The sequence below is a fragment of the Amblyomma americanum genome, chromosome 9, assembly GCF_052857255.1.
Source record: "Amblyomma americanum isolate KBUSLIRL-KWMA chromosome 9, ASM5285725v1, whole genome shotgun sequence".
Lineage (NCBI taxonomy): Eukaryota > Metazoa > Arthropoda > Arachnida > Ixodida > Ixodidae > Amblyomma > Amblyomma americanum.
This window is the reverse complement of record NC_135505.1, coordinates 112,699,305-112,718,733: the sequence shown is the minus strand read 5'-3', so window position 1 is coordinate 112,718,733 and position 19,429 is coordinate 112,699,305. Positions and strand designations below refer to the sequence as shown.

Here is a 19,429-nt window from a genome sequence, read left to right as displayed (position 1 = left end):
GGCAGTAATTTCTTGTGCTTTTACGCAGGTTCATCACTAATGCATGCAGAACTAGGACACTGTTTTGGCTGCTCTGCTCTCATTTTTTTGCGGGGTAGTGTGAAGCTTTGGAATACATTATCACTGTTTAAACATGGAATTAATGTAGCAGCATATGTGTGAAAAAAAGGGAAAACTGCAAAAAACTTGAGAAAATTTTGAAAGAGTGGTGCAATTTTATCAGTTGTGTAAACACTCTTTGCCAAGCTCAAGTTGCCGGCCTGTTACACAAAATTTACGCGATTGTAAGTCAACCCATTTTTCAAAATTTGAAAATCTGAAGGGGGGGGGGGGGTCGACTTGAAATCGAAACCAAAGCATCACACCTTAAATAAAAGCGAGACAAACGAGATATGTGAGGCATGCTACAGCGTGGTTGCATTTTTGCTGCGCGGCTGCGTCGCATCGCTCTTGGTGCTGTCCTTGAGGAGCTGCTATGTCAACGTGCAGAACCAGCATCCCCACACCGAGTGTGGCGGCCGATGGTGGCAGTTGATAAGCAGCAAACCAGCACCAGCCCACTGCCCACACGTGGCCGCAGATTGCGTCTGCTGATAAGCGGCAGCGGCGGCCCGATAACGCATTCGCTTTCTACTCTTTCTTTTTACTTTCAATCGCGCACTCGGCGCTCAAGGGAGCGTCGATAGTTGTTGGAAGGGTCGCTGATCCAATCGTGGTGGCACTCCCCACTCGGAACTGCAGCGGTGTTGGGAAGAGTCGGTGGCCGACGGAAGAGCGGACACCGCTCACGTAGTTTCTCCTTGACTCTGACACATTTGCCTACTGCCGGCCGCGTTTCACAAGTTTTTAATGTAGTCGTGCTTTGCCATTTGCGCTCCGGGTCCTGTAAGTGACCGGCACTCGTTCACGGCTACATTCAAGATGGCTGTCATTCTTTATGCTAACGAAACAAACTGCGTGCCGGGCCACAAGTTCGACGTTCTCAGTGGGTGATACAGGCGTGACAACTGCAGCGAGGCAAAATTTTTCAGCATTTCAACGGGATGTCGTGATATGGCTGTTTGCAAAGTGTGAGATTTCGCTGCACGACGATGTTCGAACAACGAGCTGTGCGATCGCAGCAGCGACCATAACGGCAATGCAAGTGAGGGTGATGGCGCAAGTGTGGACGTGAGTAGTCCAGTGGCGAATACATTTTCGTTTTGGAATGTGCCCACGGGCGCTCCCACGCGCGGCAGCCGATAGCAGCTGGCGATAAGCGGAGACCGCAGGATAGTGCTATCACGTTCTATTAATAAAGGCCAAGTGTAAACGACTGCCAAGTTTTTTTTTTCTTTTTTCAGAAATGTTATGTGGGGGGATCGACTTACATTCGAGTCGACTTACAATCGTGTAAATACGGTATCCACCAGCGCCTGCTTCATACAACTCTGCATATGATTGTCTGTGTACCGTATTTACTCGAATCTAGGCCGGCCACGATTCTAAGCCGAGACCCGAAAGTTGAAGGCCACAGAAAAAAAAAAACTTACCTCGATTGTAGGCCGGCCGAAAAAACAACACTGTTTATACCTCATTATCACAATTATTTTTATGACGCGACACGACTGTTCTTACGTCGCCGCGCACGTGAAAGTGCGTGGCGCGAAACGACTGCACCATGTGTCTGCGCATAGGCGACTTGGTGTAGAGAGAGGAACTCGAGTGAGACACAGCGGGAAGCATCGTGCCTGCATGCTCTGCCGAAGCGTGATTGATGGCCCCGAGAGGGACCGTTGAAAAAAAAAAGCTGCCAAAGGAGCTTTGAGAGAAGAGGAGGAGGAGAGGCGGCGTTGGGCGAGGAGACATATGCAACGCCAGCCCGGGATCAGCCACCGCTCATTCGTCATCATCATCGCTGACTTCTTTATCGCTGGCCTCCTCGAACAGTGCACTATCTTCACTGCCATCAAGTGCATTAGAGATGCAGCACTTGCGGAATGAGCGTGCAACCAAGCTTTCTGGGATGTCATCCCAGGCTGCAGCTATCCAAGTGGCTACAACTCCCAGTGAGGCGCGCTTTATTCGGCCTGTTGGTGTAAGCTCGCGCCGCTCTTCACTAAGCCAGTCCACGTAGTACTTGCGCAGCCGATCCTTGAAAGGCTTATTGAGGCACACATCAAGAGGCTGCAGCTGGCCTGTCATGCCGCCGGGTATGATGGCGACGTCGGTACCGGCTTCGGAAAGCGCAGCTTTTACGCCGTCAGTGAGGTGTCCACGGTAAGAGTCCAGGACGAGGAGGGAACGTTTGGCCAAGAGGGCCCCTGGACGCCGCTGCCAAACCATTCTGATCCACTGCTCAACCATATCGCTCGCCATCCATCCATTTTCGTTGGCGCGGACGATCACATTTCTTGGAAACACTTCCCGAGCTGGTAGAGTCTTCCTCTTAAAAATTATATACGCCGGCAGCTTGTGGCCATCCGCCGTGCAGGCCAGCATTACAGTCATGCGCTGCTTTTCGTATCCGGCCGAGCGCACTTTCACTTCCTTGGCACCTTTTTCGTTCACGGTGCACGCCACTGGCATGTCAAACCATACCGGCGTCTGGTCAGCGTTTCCCATTTGTCCTACGGTGTAGCCGTGCTCCATCCTCTTCCTTATTACGAATCGCTGAAATGAGATCAGCTTCTCTTCGAAGTCGCCCGGCAGCTTTTGACAAATGGACGTGCGACGTCGGAGGCTGAAGCCAAAGCGCTTCATGAACTTCTGCAACCAGCCCCGGCTGGCTTTGAACAGTTCCCGGGGGACGCCTCGCTCTCTTTGGCTTGCAGCACTTCTTCCGTGGTCACTGGAAGTGCCGCTGACCTCTGCGTCTCCACAAACTCGGCCAGAGCTACCTCCACTTCTGGATGGCGGCCTTTCTTGGGGCCCGTGAAAGCCGTTCTCGTTGCCGCGCAAGCAAAAATTTCGTTACGCTGCCCCCTCCAACGGCGAACATTCTTCTCATCCACGCCGAAGTCCCGCCCGGCTTGAAGATTTGACGACTGCTCTGCAGCGACTATAACTTTCCGCTTGAAGGCGGCACTATAATGGCACCGCCTGTTTGGTGCCATGGTGTTGGTGATAAAAACTACGCACGAAAACTTCACTGCTGCGAATGTGCTCACGCCCCCGCACGAGAACAGAACAAGGCCAAAATGGCAGCCAGTGCTCATGTGTGCTTTGATCAGTATCGGCTTCGGATAGCAACGGCTACGGATAGCAACGGCTACAGTGCTGTCTTTCGTTGGCGTTTTGTGGGGGCGCCACCTGCGTGCTACATTTATTCGTATTTTACGAATACGAAACCTCGAAACGAAATCCTCGAATCTAAGCCGACATAAGAGTTCTACATCTCGTTTTTTTGAAAAAACTATCGGCCTAGATTCGAATAAATACGGTATATGTTTTGGTCAAGATGAATTGTTAGGCTAGTGATTTTGTAACCCCCTCTTACCTCCTTATTAGCTGCTGCAGTGGCTCAGTGGTTATCGTGCTAGGCTGCTGACCTGAAAGACGCAAGTTTGATCCTGGCCATGATGGTCGCATTTCGATGAAGGCTAAATACTAGAGGCCCGTGTGCTGCACGACGTCAGTGCATGTTAAAGAATCCCAGGGGGTTGAAATTGTCCAGAGCCCTCCACTACGGTGTCCCTCATAGTCTGAGTCGCTTTGGGACGTCGTCCATGAAACCAAATGAAAACATCTCTACTGTCATTGCATCTCATGCTGATGCACAGTCAAGTTCATATTGGACTTTTGCGTGCATGTGTTCATTCTATACTCCGCGGGAACTTTTTCTTGCAATGGTGCGGAAACTACCGAGCCTGAACAATCCTCTCTTTCTATGCACCGCAGCACACTCCCTGTTTGCAGTTATTAGTTTTTAGTTTTTTACTTAAAACCTCATATATTTTTAATATTCATTATTTAAGGTCAGCTGCACCAGTGACAGAATGAAGGTATGACACAGTTACCACCCTTGTAGCCTTCCCTTCATTGCCAAGAAAAATTGTTGCTGAGTATAGCATGCTCCAGTTCATTCAATTCTGTCATATTGTATCAACGTGATATACGTGAAACAGTGCAAGGCCCAAGGCCAAGAAGAGAGCAGAGGAAGGAGGAAACGGACAACACAGCGTTGAACTAACAACTGACATTTATTTGGCACGCTGTGCGTATAAATGCATTTTGGCATCAAAATAGAAACCACCGCAAAGAGCACATTCATGTGCCCGGCTCCCTCTAGGTCAACACAATCTAAGATGTGCAATTCAGGACGTGAAATTCTTTTTGTGTTAAAGATACCAATGGAGAACTTACACAAGAATCACTGTTCTTCTTGATGCTTGTGGCCTCGATTGTTTTTCAGACACAGCTGCTGATCTTTGCTCCTAGCAACAACTCGGCACTTTTCGAACTGTGGGATGCACTTGCAAACACGTCATTGGATACTAAGGTGGTGGGAATCTGCATTATCAACATTGTTACGGTGCTGCCTGAGCCTATCATTTAGGCAGTGTCCTGTCTGGCCAGTATAAAACCTGTTACAAGTGAGAGGAATGGAATACAGAACATTTTTTTGACATGTCACAAATTTGCACTTATGATTTTTCGAGCAATCGGGGATAGTTTTTCCTGTGTGGTTGACATGCATGCACATGCTTCACAACTTAACGGGGGCCGAAAAAACAACATCCACTCCGACTCTTTTTTTTTCCAACACTTTTCAAATTATGTGAGATCTTGTGAATATATGGAATGGCTGCTACTCGCTTTCTTGTTTAGCATTCAGGACGGGGAGCATTTCAATTTCTTCAACAACACATCGGCCACAGATGGGAGAACGTGAAGTGGATAGCCACAAGGTGTTAGCCTGTCCACCTGGTTACTAAAACTGTGTTCGGTTTGATGTAGACAGGATTTAGTAAGTGCACTTCTGAAGCTTCATACTTTCAAGTATCAACATTGTTACTCATTGGGGAACGAAACTCAATCTATAGCCTGTTGTCGTTATCGCTTGTTGTGCTGTGTTGCTCGCAGGACCCAGTGCTCTTCTCAGGCACCGTGCGCACCAACCTCGACCCGTTCAAGACCAAGAGTGACGAGGACATCTGGGCAGCCCTGGAGTTGTCCCACCTGAAGGCGTTCATCTCAGGCCTCGACAAGGGCCTCGAGCACGAAGTCCAAGAGGGCGGCGAGAACCTCAGGTCTGCTTGGCTGCTCTCCATTTGGCAGTTGCTGCCACCTTTTTCTTCTTTTTTTACATTGGCATTTTGTCGTTGCTTTATTTGCTTTTTAGTTTGTGGTAGTAGTTACGTTTGTCTTATTCTTTTCTGTTTGGTTGTGCGGTTCGATTTTCTTTCGTATTCTCGTTTTCATGCCCTCTGGTGTTGTGGGGCTACAATATTAGCATGGGAAATAAATTTGACCGCGGTTGTTAGGGCGCTCGTATACTGAGCCAGGGTACCCGGGTTCGAACCTGACCACGGCGGCTGCAAAAGGTGCCCCTGTGCTGTGGGATGTTGAGGCATGTTAAAGATCCCCAGGTGATCGAAATTATTCTGGAGCCCTCCACTATGGCCACCTCTTTCTTCCTTCCTTCACTCCCTCCTCGCTCCTTTCCTTATGGTGTGGTTGGTGGTTGGGGTGTCCAGCAAGATATATGTGACAGTTACTGTGCCATTTGCTTTCCTCAAAACCAATTTTCATTTTTTTTTTTCATTTGGTCGCATCATGGTCAGTAACACCTGGGTCAAAATTAAAATTCCTCCGTTGATTCAGTTTTTGTTGCCTCATTTCTACTCCTTATAGCCACAGCTAAAGATGCAGCTATTGGGCAAGTTTCCTCAGCATCATGAATGGCACTAACTGATTCAGAGCATATTTTTAATCTATTGTGAGCGTTCTTTTAGCGTGTTCTCAGCATATTTCTCTGGGCTTCCTCTGCGTTTCTCAGTTTCCAACGTCCTCAACATGTTCACAACCATTCTTCCCACCCACTCTCAACATAACTTCAATGCATCCTGAACGTGTTCTAACGCATTGAATCAGTGTTTTTTCAACGCAGTTTTGATGCTTTCTCAATGTTATGTAAACATAAATGTCGTTTCAGTGCATTTTAAATACCTTTAACGTGTTCTCAATGTGTTCATTGGACAGTGTGGGCCAGCGACAGCTCCTCTGCCTGGCACGGGCACTGCTGCGCAAGTCCAAGGTGCTGGTGCTGGACGAGGCGACAGCAGCCGTGGACCTCGAGACGGATGCGCTCATTCAGCAGACCATCCGTCGGGAGTTTTCGGGCTCCACCATCCTCACCATCGCCCACCGCCTCAACACCATCATGGACTACGACAGGTCAGCATGCAGTGCCTTCTTCCTTTCTTTGCGCATGGGTTTTCACTTAGACATGGAAGGTTTTTTTTTTTTGCGAGTGTCCTGTTTAGGTTGTGACGCTCGGCTGCTGACCCAAAAGACACGCGTTCGATCTCGGCCGCGGCGGTCCAATTTCAGTGGAGGCGAAATTCTAGAGGCCCGTGTACTGTGTGATGTCAGAGCACGTTAAAGAACCCCAGGTGGTCGAAATTCCCGGAGCCCTTCACTACGGCGTCCCTCATAGCCTGAGTTGCTTTGGGACGTTAAACCCACATAAACCATAAACCTGTTCAGGTGTATAGTGAGCAGCAAGGATTTATGGGACGTGCATGCTCAGGAAGAAATTTATTGCACTGCTGCTTCATGTCCTATTCCCCTGACGGTGCTATCAGCAAATGGAATGTGCATAGTAACTCATGATAACCAGAATTTTTTCTTGTGCCGTCCCACACGCTGTAATCTTATTCTGCTGACTGTACTTTCCCCTGGCATAGTCATGTCAGGGCTTGTATGACCAGCGTATTACTTTGGGATGGTATTGAGTGGAAAGGGGTGGTGAAATGAACAGGCACATGTAGTATGGCAGGAGGGTAATGGTGCGGGTGCAGTGTGTGAAGGTCCGCATTATTAGCAAAGTGATTCAATTCATTCATTCATTCATTCACTCACTTACCAATGGTGTCCATTCGGCACAGTCAATTAATCTCAGAGGAACAATAAGCCCCTGTAATGTGGCTTTGTAAACAGGACCGTATAATTTGGATTTGTAGGCAGCATTTGTTCAGATGTCATAAGATGCCAGGCTGCAACATCAGTAGTTAATTGGCACATTTCATCTCAGAGGAACATTAGGGCATTATATTATGACTCCACTACAGAGACAGTATATGCACGGATGTTGTGAAACACCAGACTGCATGAAATCGTGAGTGATGACAGTATTTTCATGCATTTGGTCGGTCTTTGAGGTAAGCGTCATGAGTTTGTCAAAACGAGTTTGAAACCTATTTATGAATACATAGTAAAGACAACTGAAGGGGTTTTAGAATTTGATGAAGCTCATAAGGACTAAATACGTAAAACTTGCTGGCAAAGTAAGCAAAGTCTGTTGTGCTAGCATTTGAAATGTTGACATGATTGCGTAATAGAACCGCAACGGCATTCGAGCTCGTATTTCGTGACCTAAAGACTGTAATAATTTGTTTTAAGAAAAGTCCAGCGAATCACTGAATGCCTGACGGAGGGAATTCTGCTGTTGCATTACGTCTCTTCATGCTTTTAAAGACGTCGTCTCATAACTGCGCAGGATCCTGGTGCTGGAGCAGGGGCGGGTGGCGGAGTTCGACAGTCCGACCAGTCTCCTGGCCGCCGAGAACTCCATCTTTCACAGCATGGCCAAGGATGCGGGCTTGGCCTAGCAACAGCCTATGTTATATGCACATCGTTCATCGTCACCGACCACCACTCTCTAGAAACCCTATTTTATCTTCTTTTCGCCTCCTACATGCACCCCTGCCTATCTCGCCGGACATATTGTGGGCACACGTGTGCCTTTTAATAAGGTGTGACGGTTCCTGTTTGCGAGAAGATGCACTCTCTTCTTTCGACTGCTTGAGAACGAGTTCCCGCAAGCCTCCCCTCAACTGTTGCAATTTGAGAGGTGTTTCATGCCATCGGCGTTGAGGGAACAGGCGACCCTTGTGACTTTTTCCTCCTCGCTCAAGCTCTTGTGTTGAAGGACTCTGCAGCGAGCGAGGGTTTTTCTGGTTTTCATTCGTTATGTTTTTCGAAGGCTTGTCATGGCCAAAGCCCATCTCTTGAAATAGTTGCGGTTTATGGGGTGAACGAGCGAGTTGTGTTCTAGGAATCTCCTGACGCTAGAGCGTGCTAGACAATTTGTAATTAATTATTTGTTATAGAATAAAAATGAAACTGTAAGATAGTAGGTTCTGTGAAAGAATGGCGTCAAATAATTAGATGTGTACCATCCTGGAAAGGACAGGTCTTGCTGCTGCGTTCTTCAGGACCTTGTGCCATTTCACGAACAGGCTTTACGCCAGGTTTGTGTAAAATTCGAGCAGATTCGTATGGAAAACGTCTTGGGCTTTCAGTGTAAAAAGGAGAAGCGAGAGATGCCCTGAAGTGGGGCTGTTGCAAGGGCCAAGATTCAATGCCAAGTGCCTGCAGTCGCTTTCATGCGGTATTTGTTCAAGCCCTCTTCACGTCGTGCTCAAGTCCGTCACATAATCAGCCTGACCAGAGTACATGTGCAAGGCATTTAGCGCATAAAATTCACTGGAGCGAAGCTCCTCGGGTGCCACTGTTCAGCAGCACTCATAAAAGGCTTCGCTTGCTGTTTACCAGGTAGTACTGCTCGGTAGCCATCAAAAAAACCTCCTTGGCTTGACTTCGTTTATTTAGAAACGCTGTTCACTTTTTTCCATCTACTTTTCTGATGGTGTTGAGAATAGGCTGCAGGTGGCCCCCTCTGTCAAATCAAAACTACGATTTCACATTTCATTTCGTGCTTTAGGCCATAGATAGCACTGCCTACGTCATAGCTGTAGTACAGCTATAAGAAGGGCCGTTCTTGTTATTTTTTTTAAATAAGCTAGCCATGGCTTACTCACCTCAGATGGGCATTCACTCACTGGACGTTGTCATGCATAAGTTGTACCTTGGCATTCGAATGCATAAAACGACTTGTAACTTTGTGTTTTGCTTTTTCGTGCACTAAGTGTCCATTAACGATTGGTACTGCTTTTGGTGTCACAGATGTGATGCTGAACCAACTACTGCCACTTTTGTAGTGCTTTCTTATTATTTATTTTTTTTGTTAGTGCTTTCTTTACATACTACTGTGTGCGAACAAATGTCACTGACTGGCTTGTTTGATATATTCGTTGTTGCATGTCATTGTATTCACATTTAAGCAGCTATTGTGCAGTCGTCAGCACCGTGCGATTGGAAAAGTCTTCAAAAGCTGCCCTGGTTTGTTTTTCTGCAATACTAGTAGCCTTGCAGTGTGCGGGTGGTTTTTGTCACTTTCATTGCTTACATTTTCTGCGCTTGATAATATTAAAGAAATTGAGTAATTTATGCACCAGCTGTGCCTGTTCGGAAGGGCGTGAGAGTAGTGCAGTTTAATTTGAGAAACATCAATAGATTTTCCTTTTGTGACTGCCGGAACTGTTACTTGCAACAGAATTGGCTTCACATAAACAGTGGTGTGCATATCCTTGAGGGCTTAACTCTGCACTTTGGTTTTACAGTGCTTGCATAACTTGAGTGCATTCAGAAATTGGCTGTCAGTTTTAGCCTTGTGTTTACTCTGTTGTTGACGCATGCTGTTGCAATCACATTTTGCGAAGTGCAGTCTTTGTCAAAAGTTTGTAGCTCCCGTGGCTATAGCGGGAGCGCTGTTATCGGCAGTGCCTGCCGCTACTGAGGTTGTGCTGAATGAGGAGGCTTTCTCTCTCACTCGTGCTCTTGCTGTCTGGGAGAGGAACATTGCCTCCTCACCCTTCACAACCTCGGTGCCGGCTAGCATCGTTGCTCAACAGCAGTCCAGCCACAGTTGCAGCGGATTATAAACTTCTGACAAAGATTGTACGCAATCGGTTGTACTGACTTGGTTGACAGTAAAAGCATGGTGCAGTGACTTGGGCGTGCGACGAGCCAAGAATTTTCAAGTATCAAAATAGGTTCTGACAATATGACGGTGTAGTCTTGCATTCTTTGTTTTACTCCTACTGCTTGAAAATGGGGTACTTGGCACGCAGAGACTTTTGAGTGCCATTCCGGCCAAGAGTATTACACGGCTGCCAAAGGATTGTTTGTAGGCAGTGTTAGTGCATTGAGAGCATGTCATTCTCTCCCAATATCTCAGATTTATTATTGTAATAATATTTAATAAGCATTTTTCTGCGATTACGCGTGTGAGAAAAAGGGCTGCTTTATTAAAGCCAGTGTGATATGTCTTAACGCGTACTTTGTACCATAGTTTTAGGACGTTTGTACTTTATTATTAATAGGAGTTGCAAGCTGTTGGACGACCTGCAACTGCTGCTTGCACTGTGCAGACGGGTGGAGGCACGAATGTCCTTTTTTGTTTTTTTTTACAACACTTGAAGGAATAAAATGACATTTTCATGATGTTTGCATGGAGCATTGTTTTCTTTTTCCGTTATCTCCCAGGTTTAGCTGTCTACAATGCTTGCTTCTCTGCTGCACAATTTCTCTAGCGGATTGTTACATAAAAATACCTGTCTACATGTGCCGTAAAAGATCTGCGTTAGAAAGGCCATAATAAAGTTTACTGGCACGTCAAATGCACCAGCTGTTACTCCATGGTATTCGTGTATGGTATGAAGACAAATTTGCAGTAATGCACATGCTGAGAGGGGCTGGGACTCTCTGCGTAAGATGATCCGTGTTCCTTCATTTACGGCACGGTTCAGGTGTCCGCTGAGATGCGAGACAGATACTGCGCCATTTAGATTCCTTACAAACGAGCTTTGAATTTTCACTGGAGATGTTAGTTGTTTTGTCATTAATTTCTCGCTGCCTATGGCATCTTGGATGGCCATAAAGGGCTCAATTTACACACAACGAAATTTTGAACATTCCGAGAAATAAAACTGAGCTTCATGATGCTTCCTGAGATGAAAAAACTCTGCAAACCTCTGAACTGCTCTTGATTGGCGAATGTCATTTGCAAGAGTTCAGCGGGTGAGCTAGGTTTAAAGCTAGGAGCGTGCGTCTTGAACGCCACCCGATGGATTCCATACCCCTAAAGTGCGAAGTTCGCAAAGGTGAGCAAACCAGGTTTTTAGGATTTCACTGCTACCAAAGACTGAGAAGATATCCTCAGGCTTGATGGCACATACCCAGCAGACACCAGATGTCGCGAAATGATAATTCTGAGAAATTAAACGCCTTCATAATGCTCTCTAACATGAAAAAAACGACGGAGACGTTGAAACTGCTTGTGATTGGCGAGTGCTTTTGCAAGAGTTCAATGGGTAAGCTAGGTTTAACGCTATGAGCATGTGTCTGGAACGCCACCTGATGGCTTAGCCAGCGCGATGTCATGCAAAGTGCAAAGGTGAGTTAACCACGTATTTGCTTAGGATCTCCTTGCTCCCAAATACGGAAAGGTCAATTGTGACTCGAGATGCCATTTCTTTTGTTAAATTTAGCTGCCTATATGGCCTTATGGATTACTGCAAAGTGCCGAAAATTCTGAGAAATAAAACTGCGCATATGATGTTCCTTGACATAAAAAATCGACGGAAACATCGAAAATGCTTGTGATCGGCCAGTGTTTTTTGCTACCTCACCCCCAAAACATCAGCGATGGCCAGAAGTTTGGTCGTTTCGACAAATTTTACACATTTGCGCCTAGAATAAACGCAAACATTATTTCGCGGAGTTTTCGTTATTTCGCCTTCATTCTATTCAGCTCAGAGTCAACGAAGGACGCTGCAGATAAGTAGAAATTAAGCGCTAATGAACTGGTCCCTTAAGCTTCACGTCGAGTTTCTTGCGCTCGAAGAAGGTTTCCTAAAACCGTTGCTGGTTGAGTACGTCATATGTGCACGCGTCGTTAACTCGGCCCAGCGGATACCAGGAGGCGGCAGGTGACGTCATAGACGCTTGCCGTTTCCTACCGGTATAGTGTGCTCCCATATATCCTGCAAAAATAGTCGCAGATCGCCAGAAGTTTCGTCGTTTCGGAAAATTTAACACACAATAAAAGCAAGCTTTGTTTGCCAGTGTTTTCGTTAATTCGATCACCTTTAATCTTTTCAGCCCACCGAGTAAACCATGTAATATCCAGTATATATTCATATAATATCCCCCCCCCCCCCCCCCAGTATATCAGATATCCTTATGATATTCACAAAAGTTGATATTATGTTCATATAATAGCCCTACAATGGTTACTTTGGCAACTGTGAACATCCATGAAACGTTCGTAACATGCCCACATGTAATATTTGTTAGACATTCAGAGGATGCTCACTAGATAATCATTTCATCTATTTTTAGGTCGGGAGGGTGTCTAGCGTGATGTAGCGTCTACATAACAACAATGAGTTCCCCAAACTCATTCGATGGAGAATGTCATTCCAACCTAATGACATTAAATATTCCCGTGTAGCAGCCGATTAATGGCATTAGGTGCTATTGTCATTCGATGGGAATTACATTAGCAAATTTAATGTCATTCCGATCGAATGTCATTCGATGCCTCGAATGTCATTCGAAAATGATGGCAGTGATGATCAGTGAAAAAAAAATAGCACAATTCAAACACATCAACGCGCATAAAATATGCTACAAATTGTTGTGTAGTGTTTTAAGAGCGGGTGAGAACGTTTCTGTGCAATATTATAAGCTTAAAATATTATTTCTGGCCAATCTGCAGCACTTCAGCCATCTAAAATCAAGCCAAGTACAAAATCAACCATAAATCCGAAAAATGTAAACAAACAAAATGGCAGACACGGTGGCGCGCGGCGAAGCGTGGAAATGACTTCTGAAAGGTGAAGTGCTCAGTGACATTTTAAGTACTTCCGAGCTAAACGAACATGTAACGCAAATCAGCAAGAAACACGCAACCCAAAATGATCGGCGGTCGCGGGAAAGTCCCTGCTTCACGGTCGGCTGCTGCTGAGACCGAGAGTAATAGCTATCCACGACAGCTACACGTATGAAGAAGTTCGCACCAAAATTAACATTTTTTAGCAGAACTAAATAAATACAATTTCTAACTTTGACAGTGCGCACACGATTTTTTCGCGTCGCTGGTTTCTACTGCGCGTATGGTGTCCAGAGTACACATTCGGTTCGACATCGAATGCGAATGAGTTTCGTGAACTCATTCGATAGCGAATGTCATTCGAACCTAATGACATTAAATGTTCCCGTGTAGCAGCAGATTAATCGCATTAGGTGCGAATGCCATTCGAAACGAATGACATTGAATTTGCTAGTGTGACAGGGGTATAACATACCTTTTTTTTTGGCACCGTTCAGGTACCCGGACTGGCACGAAAACAACATAAAGATGGCAATACACAACAGGTGACTACATGCAAGACAATTCGATGCCAGTGCTTGAGGGCTCTGCACTGCCAACCCTTTGCGCCCAGGCGTATCTGAGGTTTCGCAAACTCATCAATCAGTGTTTTTATCTGTGATGTGTTCCTTTGGAACGTGCAACTACAAACTCTTGATCTGGCGCTGAGTATCGACAGCCTTGGCCACAAAATCCCTGTTGCGGAACCTCATGGCACATGACTGCCGAAGGCTCAACGCAAAACGACGACCGGTGAAAATACATCACAGAATCAGGTTTTATTCAGAAACACACAATAGCGGAAAACACGAACAGGTACAAGCGAAATAGCAAATACATAACAGAACAAACGCTTACGAAAGACAGTAGCACACAGCGTTCCAAGGGTATACAGTCACTGCGTGGATTTGCCGCCGCTCCGCTGCATTTCCCAGTAAAGTACGAATAGGCACTTCGGGATCGGCTTAGGCATCTCCGGCGGTGGGATGTCGACACTTGTTTCTTCAAAGAAGGCTTTGATGGAGGCGTCGTTGGCGGGAAGATCTGGCGTACGCACGGGCACAACACCTTCCACCGCGGCAGAGATGAACCGCTCAACGGGCACCGGATTTGCGCTCTTTGCTCGGACCCCCAGGTTCTATGCACGATCCTTGCAGAGTGAATAAGCAGCATCCCGTGCTGCTCATTTCAGATGGCTCTCCTCCAGCACCTGGACTGCTCTGCGTGGCCTCTTCCGTCTCCGAGCATGTGGGCGCCGATCCAGCTGCTGGCTCGCAGAAGATCGGATAAGGCGGCGAAGCTTCGGAACTGTCGCGTAGTGGCAAACACTCCGCTTCTGCGCTCACAAGGTGTTCGTACAACGCCGCTATGGGACACCATGCTCCGGTCGGCGGAGGATGTATCTGTGATAGCGACCACATTGCCGGGAGGAAGCGTCCACGCTTGGGAGCAGAACTTGTCACAGCGAGGCCTGGATGTGCGCGCTTCGAAGCCATGTTGTTCACTAAGCAGGCCGCGCTGCTGTCTTCGCCTTTTTATATGCTCAACACCGAAGCGGGAGATGAGCCTCGAAGGAGCGTCACCATGACCAATGGTGACACCTCCCCTCGAGGGATTGTCCCTCCCTCCCCCTAGACCCATCCCTTTGTGGTGGTTAGCCGGAAATCAGAGGATGGACTACCCACGGCCTCATGAAAACCGGTCTATACGCCACTGGCCAGAGGACCTTCTTTCAGGGATGTTCGCGGTCACATGGAGTAGTCAGAAAATCTTTTGTGGTGGGGCTCCGGACAATGACTGGCAAGGAAGAGGAGATTACTTTAATAAATAAAAAAGGTAGAGAAAAAGTAAAAAGCACTGGTGCAGGACAGACCAAGCAGGCACTGGGAGAACTTTCGGGTGTGGCGTTTTTGTGCTTTTCAAAAAAAAAAAAAATGACGGGCTCGTGGCCACGCTGAAGCTGCAGAGCACAGAAATAGGAGCTCGCAGATGTCCCTACCCTAACAAATATATCAGAAAGGCTTCAATAAATTAGGCCAAAGCAATTATATCTCCCGGTAAGGAAAACGTGTGACTCAGCGGTCCGCGTGCTGACTAGCCTGGTTTGGTAGGTTCGGCCTGTTTGGGATCCGAGCGCGAATTTTGAGAAGTACCGCCAACCTGGCCAATGAAGTTAATTGTCGCAGGCGAATTAGCCTCTCCAGGCCTACGTTACCGGAGCATGTGTTTCGGGTCCGAGGAACGGCTGCTAGGATATTTGGGTGAAACTCGACTTTTCAGGCTTACAAAATGATAAACAAAGCTAAACAACAACATACGAGCTAGCGCAACTAATGAACCGTTTGCAGAACTGGCAGGCAGTTTCTCTACTAAGTCCAAAACCCCTGCATTTTTTTATAATAAACTGCACATCTCGAACTAAAAAATTTAATTTTAACCCAACGTTTCGAATACGACTCGGCTCTTTCATCAGGGATGACTGAGGGCAGTAGCTAGCGTCTTTTAAGTATTGAGGGAAGGAGTGGGTCAAAGAAACGACAGCTATGATGCGAAAGGCGTGGGGGAGGGGGAGGAAGGGGGGCCTCCCCTCCACCACGCCTTTGGCATCACAGCTGTCGTTCCTTTGACCCCCCTCCATATTAAAAGAGGCTAGCTGCTGCCCACAGTCACCCCTGATAAGGAGCCCAGTCGGCTTCGAAACGTTGGGTTAAAATTTAAATTTTCGGTTGGAGATGTGCAGTTTATTATAAGTCTTCAAACCAAACCAGACAGGCAAATCTGTCAAAATGTTTTGTTTTCAAACCCATGCACTACGGCGGCCATTCCAGTTTGGGGTGTACTATACGGGGCAAAAGTTTTTGGACTCGAGTTCTAGCAAAAACGTTGAATGCAGCTCCACCTCGCTTCTCAGTCGCTTGGTATTTTGAAGAGAGGAAGGAACATTTAGGCCTTTAATGGCTTCATACGATATGAGGCGCCTGAAGAGCTAGGTGGAGCTGCATTCAACGTTTTTCCTAGAAGTAGAGTCCAAAAACGTGCGCCCCCAGTAGTATGTAGAAATGGGGTGCAGCACCGAAGTTATCTGTAGTCAGATTTGCGCCCCACCCCTTTTCTGCATGCTTCTGCCCTTTGTTGCTGTCGCGAAGGTAGAATTCAGCTCCCCCCTGGAGTCACAAAGGAAGGGTACTGTGTCGACTGAAAGCACTGCTCGTCAGTGCGTGCACAGCTCAAAGCATGGTGTAAAGTATCTAGCTCTGCACCGAACTGTTCCGCCTAGAACGTTCCACGTGACCATGGTAAATCAGTTTTGCTGTGCAGAAAAGCTGACTTACGGAACTCTGCAAAGTCACATTTAGCATAACCAAGTATATTGGGGGTCAATTTTATTATTTCTGTAGCTTCAATCAACTCCCGTTTTAATGCTTTTGCATTACTGTTGATAAGTTTGGATTCACTGAAAATTGGATGGCATGCACGTGGCTTGCATTGCTCAGTTTTCAGCAAGGTTTCCTTTAACATCCTCCCCGTTTCGTCTGTGTGTTGCGAGCACTTCTTCTGTCGTCATTAAAAAAAAGGCACTGATCTTTGGAGTACATCGATGTGCTACCGTTTTGGAATGAAACTAGCAGCATGCCACGTGAAGGATAATGCTCTATCAGGAATGGCAGAAGTAGCAGCCCTCTGTAGTTGAAGGCAGTGGAACCAATTAATGGAGTCTGTGCTCTGGTAATAAATAGTACAACATGCCGGAAACAAATGGAGGACACATATCACAGGCTTAATGCCAAAGTCTGAATATTTCATAAGATTTCACGGAAGGAACACGTAAACTAGAAACACTGGGACGCAAGTCGAGCGAAGGAGGACATATCAGGAGAAAAGCCGTATACAGAACACGATGGCTAGTGCGACTGTGCTTGGGCGCGAACACAGAGGTAATCAGTAATTCCTTGAATAAAGCAACACATAGCGCAAATGATATAAGTACAATTCAGCGAACGGTGCAAAACACTATGAAAACAGGCACTGATAGAAAACACAAAAAAGGCGTACTATTACTGCGCTGTTTGTTGATCACAATATACTCTGAGTAAAGCACTATTCCGCCGCAACTTTCGAAGCAAAAAAAGAATTGTGCTGTATACGATGAGCGACGCCTTTACAGACAAGGGAAGAGTAAACTGAGAAAGACGGGGACAAGGAATAAGATTAAAAAATGAAAGTCGTCCGAGGCCATAACATCAATAGGTTCAGCCGAGCCGAACATTGGGTGAACTCGAGAAGTGGTTATGGCGGGTACACTGAACACTCGCTCAGAGGCGTGGTCTGGCCAGGACTGCTGCTACTGGGACTGACAGTGGCGCTACCACTCCGTTGCTTCCTCCAAATTTTTGCCTTGGGCCGGGGTTTTAGGGTGGCCTTCATTTCCTCCAAGACTTGCGCTCGACTCATGCTTCGTTTTGAAGTTGGCGTCGCGCCTTGGTTAAGCGCTGTGGCTTGCCTCTGCAGTCGCTCAACGATGAGTACGGAGATCCCACAAACCGGGAATCCTTTGCGCCCGATTGTGGACTTCCGGTATGCCCCCCCCCCTTCGCTCGTTGTCGGAATACCTTCACAAGCTCATATCCTATATCGCAGGAAAAACAGTCATCCGTATCCATCACTCCAGTCACTTCATCGAACTGGTGTCCCAAGCCACCCTTGAGGCCGACGAATGCCTTGTCTCCTTCGACGTGGTGTTCCTTTTCACCAAAATCCCCGTGAAGCTTGCGGTGACCGCTACCCGAGACGCCCTACAACGCGACGACACACAAAACGCAAGAACCCCGCTGAGTGTAAATGATGTGTGCCGCCTCCTGCAGCTGTGCCTATCAAACACATACTTCTCATGAAACGGGGAATTTTACCGACAAGTGAAAGAAACGCCAATGGGAGCCTCCATCTTTGTCGTCAAGACCACTTTTGCCATGGAACGCATCGAACAAGAAGCCCTCAACTCATTCCACCCGAAACCAAAAATTTTCCTCAGGTATGTCGACGACTGCTTCGCCGTCATCAAAAGATCTGAGATTCAAAATTTCTTTCTCATTTTATCTCCGTAGTACCTGATATTCAGTTCACACTAGAGGTGGAACAAGAAAACCCCCTGCCCTTTTTGGACGTCCTCGTGTCCCGAAACCACAGTACCTTTAATTTTCTCCGTATGCCTCAAACCAACTCACTCAGGCCGGTATCTCCACTTCTTTTCAAACCACCCGAAAGTCCATAAATCATCAGTGGTGAAGACGACGTTCAGAAGAGTTGAGGCACACTGAAGCACAGAACTAAACAGAAAAAAAGAACAGCGCACGACATTCAAAGAACTCATCATGGACGGCTCCCCCAAAAAACTTTATTAAAGAAACCATTCGATGTCAAAAACACAACATGCGCCAAGAAATCAAACTACAAAGACCAACGCCGCACCAAATACGTCACCTTACCTTATGTCGGAGGTGTCAGCAAAACCATCGCCCGAATCCTGAAAAAAAGCGGGTCTGCAGGTTGCGCACAAGCCCAAAAACACTGTTGCGCTTTGCCTACCTGTTGCCAAAGACCGACCGTGGAGAGAAAGAGCCAAGGCATTGTCTACAAAATTCCATGCGACGACTGCGACTGAAGCTACATCGGCGAAGTCAAAAATCTTAAAGAAAGAATCCGGCAACATCAATACGACGTCCGCAACTTCGCAAGACAGCGCAATCTAGTAGCCGAACATTCCGAGGACTCGGACCATGGAAGAAACTTCGGAGAACCCCACATCCTCAGAACCGAAACAAATTACCACAAAGGCGCCTTCTGGAACCCTGGCACATACAAACCACCCCGAACATCATCAACCGCACAAAAGGAAACCTGCCCCCATTATATGCCCAAGGACTTCGCTCTTCATCTCAACGAAAAAAAGTCGCCATTGACCACCTCCCCGGCGTGCGACAACGTGACTAACAGCCTTAACCCCACCCCCTTCCTCCCCCTCTCCCATGCTTTTCGCATCGTCACAAGGTTAGATCCGCTTAGCCCCGTAGAACAGCTGAGCCCTCCGTACTTAAAGACGCTATATAGCTACTGCCCTCAGTCGAGTCGGCTTCGAAACGTCGGGTTGAAATTAAAGTTTTTGATTAGAGATGTGAAGTTTATTATAAATCTCCAAACCCAACCAGGCAGGCAAACCTGTCAAAATGCTTAGTTTTCAATAAATATGAGGAGGAGTACCGCGGTGATGATGAGAAGGAAGGCCTCCTCCCCTGCTGTGCACAGAGCAGATGTAACTGAAGCGAACATGCCTGCCAACCTGGCGCAAGCCATGTAGACACACCCGACAAAGCCCCGGACAGCCGATGGGAAGGATTCGGCAGCGCACAGCGTTATTATGACAATGGAGACATTGATTACAGGTTTAACCAG

At 47.0% G+C, this 19,429-nt stretch overlaps 1 protein-coding gene across 2 annotated transcripts in view; it reads left to right on the top strand.

Annotated features, from left to right (window-relative positions):
• MRP (Multidrug-Resistance like Protein 1) overlaps nt 1-10,551 on the top strand; it is a 62,464-nt gene extending 51,913 nt beyond the window's left edge. For both annotated transcript variants that reach the window (XR_013308437.1, XM_077636921.1), the window contains exons 26-28: nt 5,065-5,231; nt 6,184-6,378; nt 7,703-10,551. Coding sequence is in view for 1 of the 2 variants with exons in the window: in XM_077636921.1 (XP_077493047.1) it covers nt 5,065-5,231; nt 6,184-6,378; nt 7,703-7,814 (474 nt within the window). In the remaining variant the exon portion in view is untranslated. The remainder of the gene's footprint in view (nt 1-5,064; nt 5,232-6,183; nt 6,379-7,702) is intronic.
• The last annotated feature ends 8,878 nt before the right edge of the window (nt 10,552-19,429 follow it).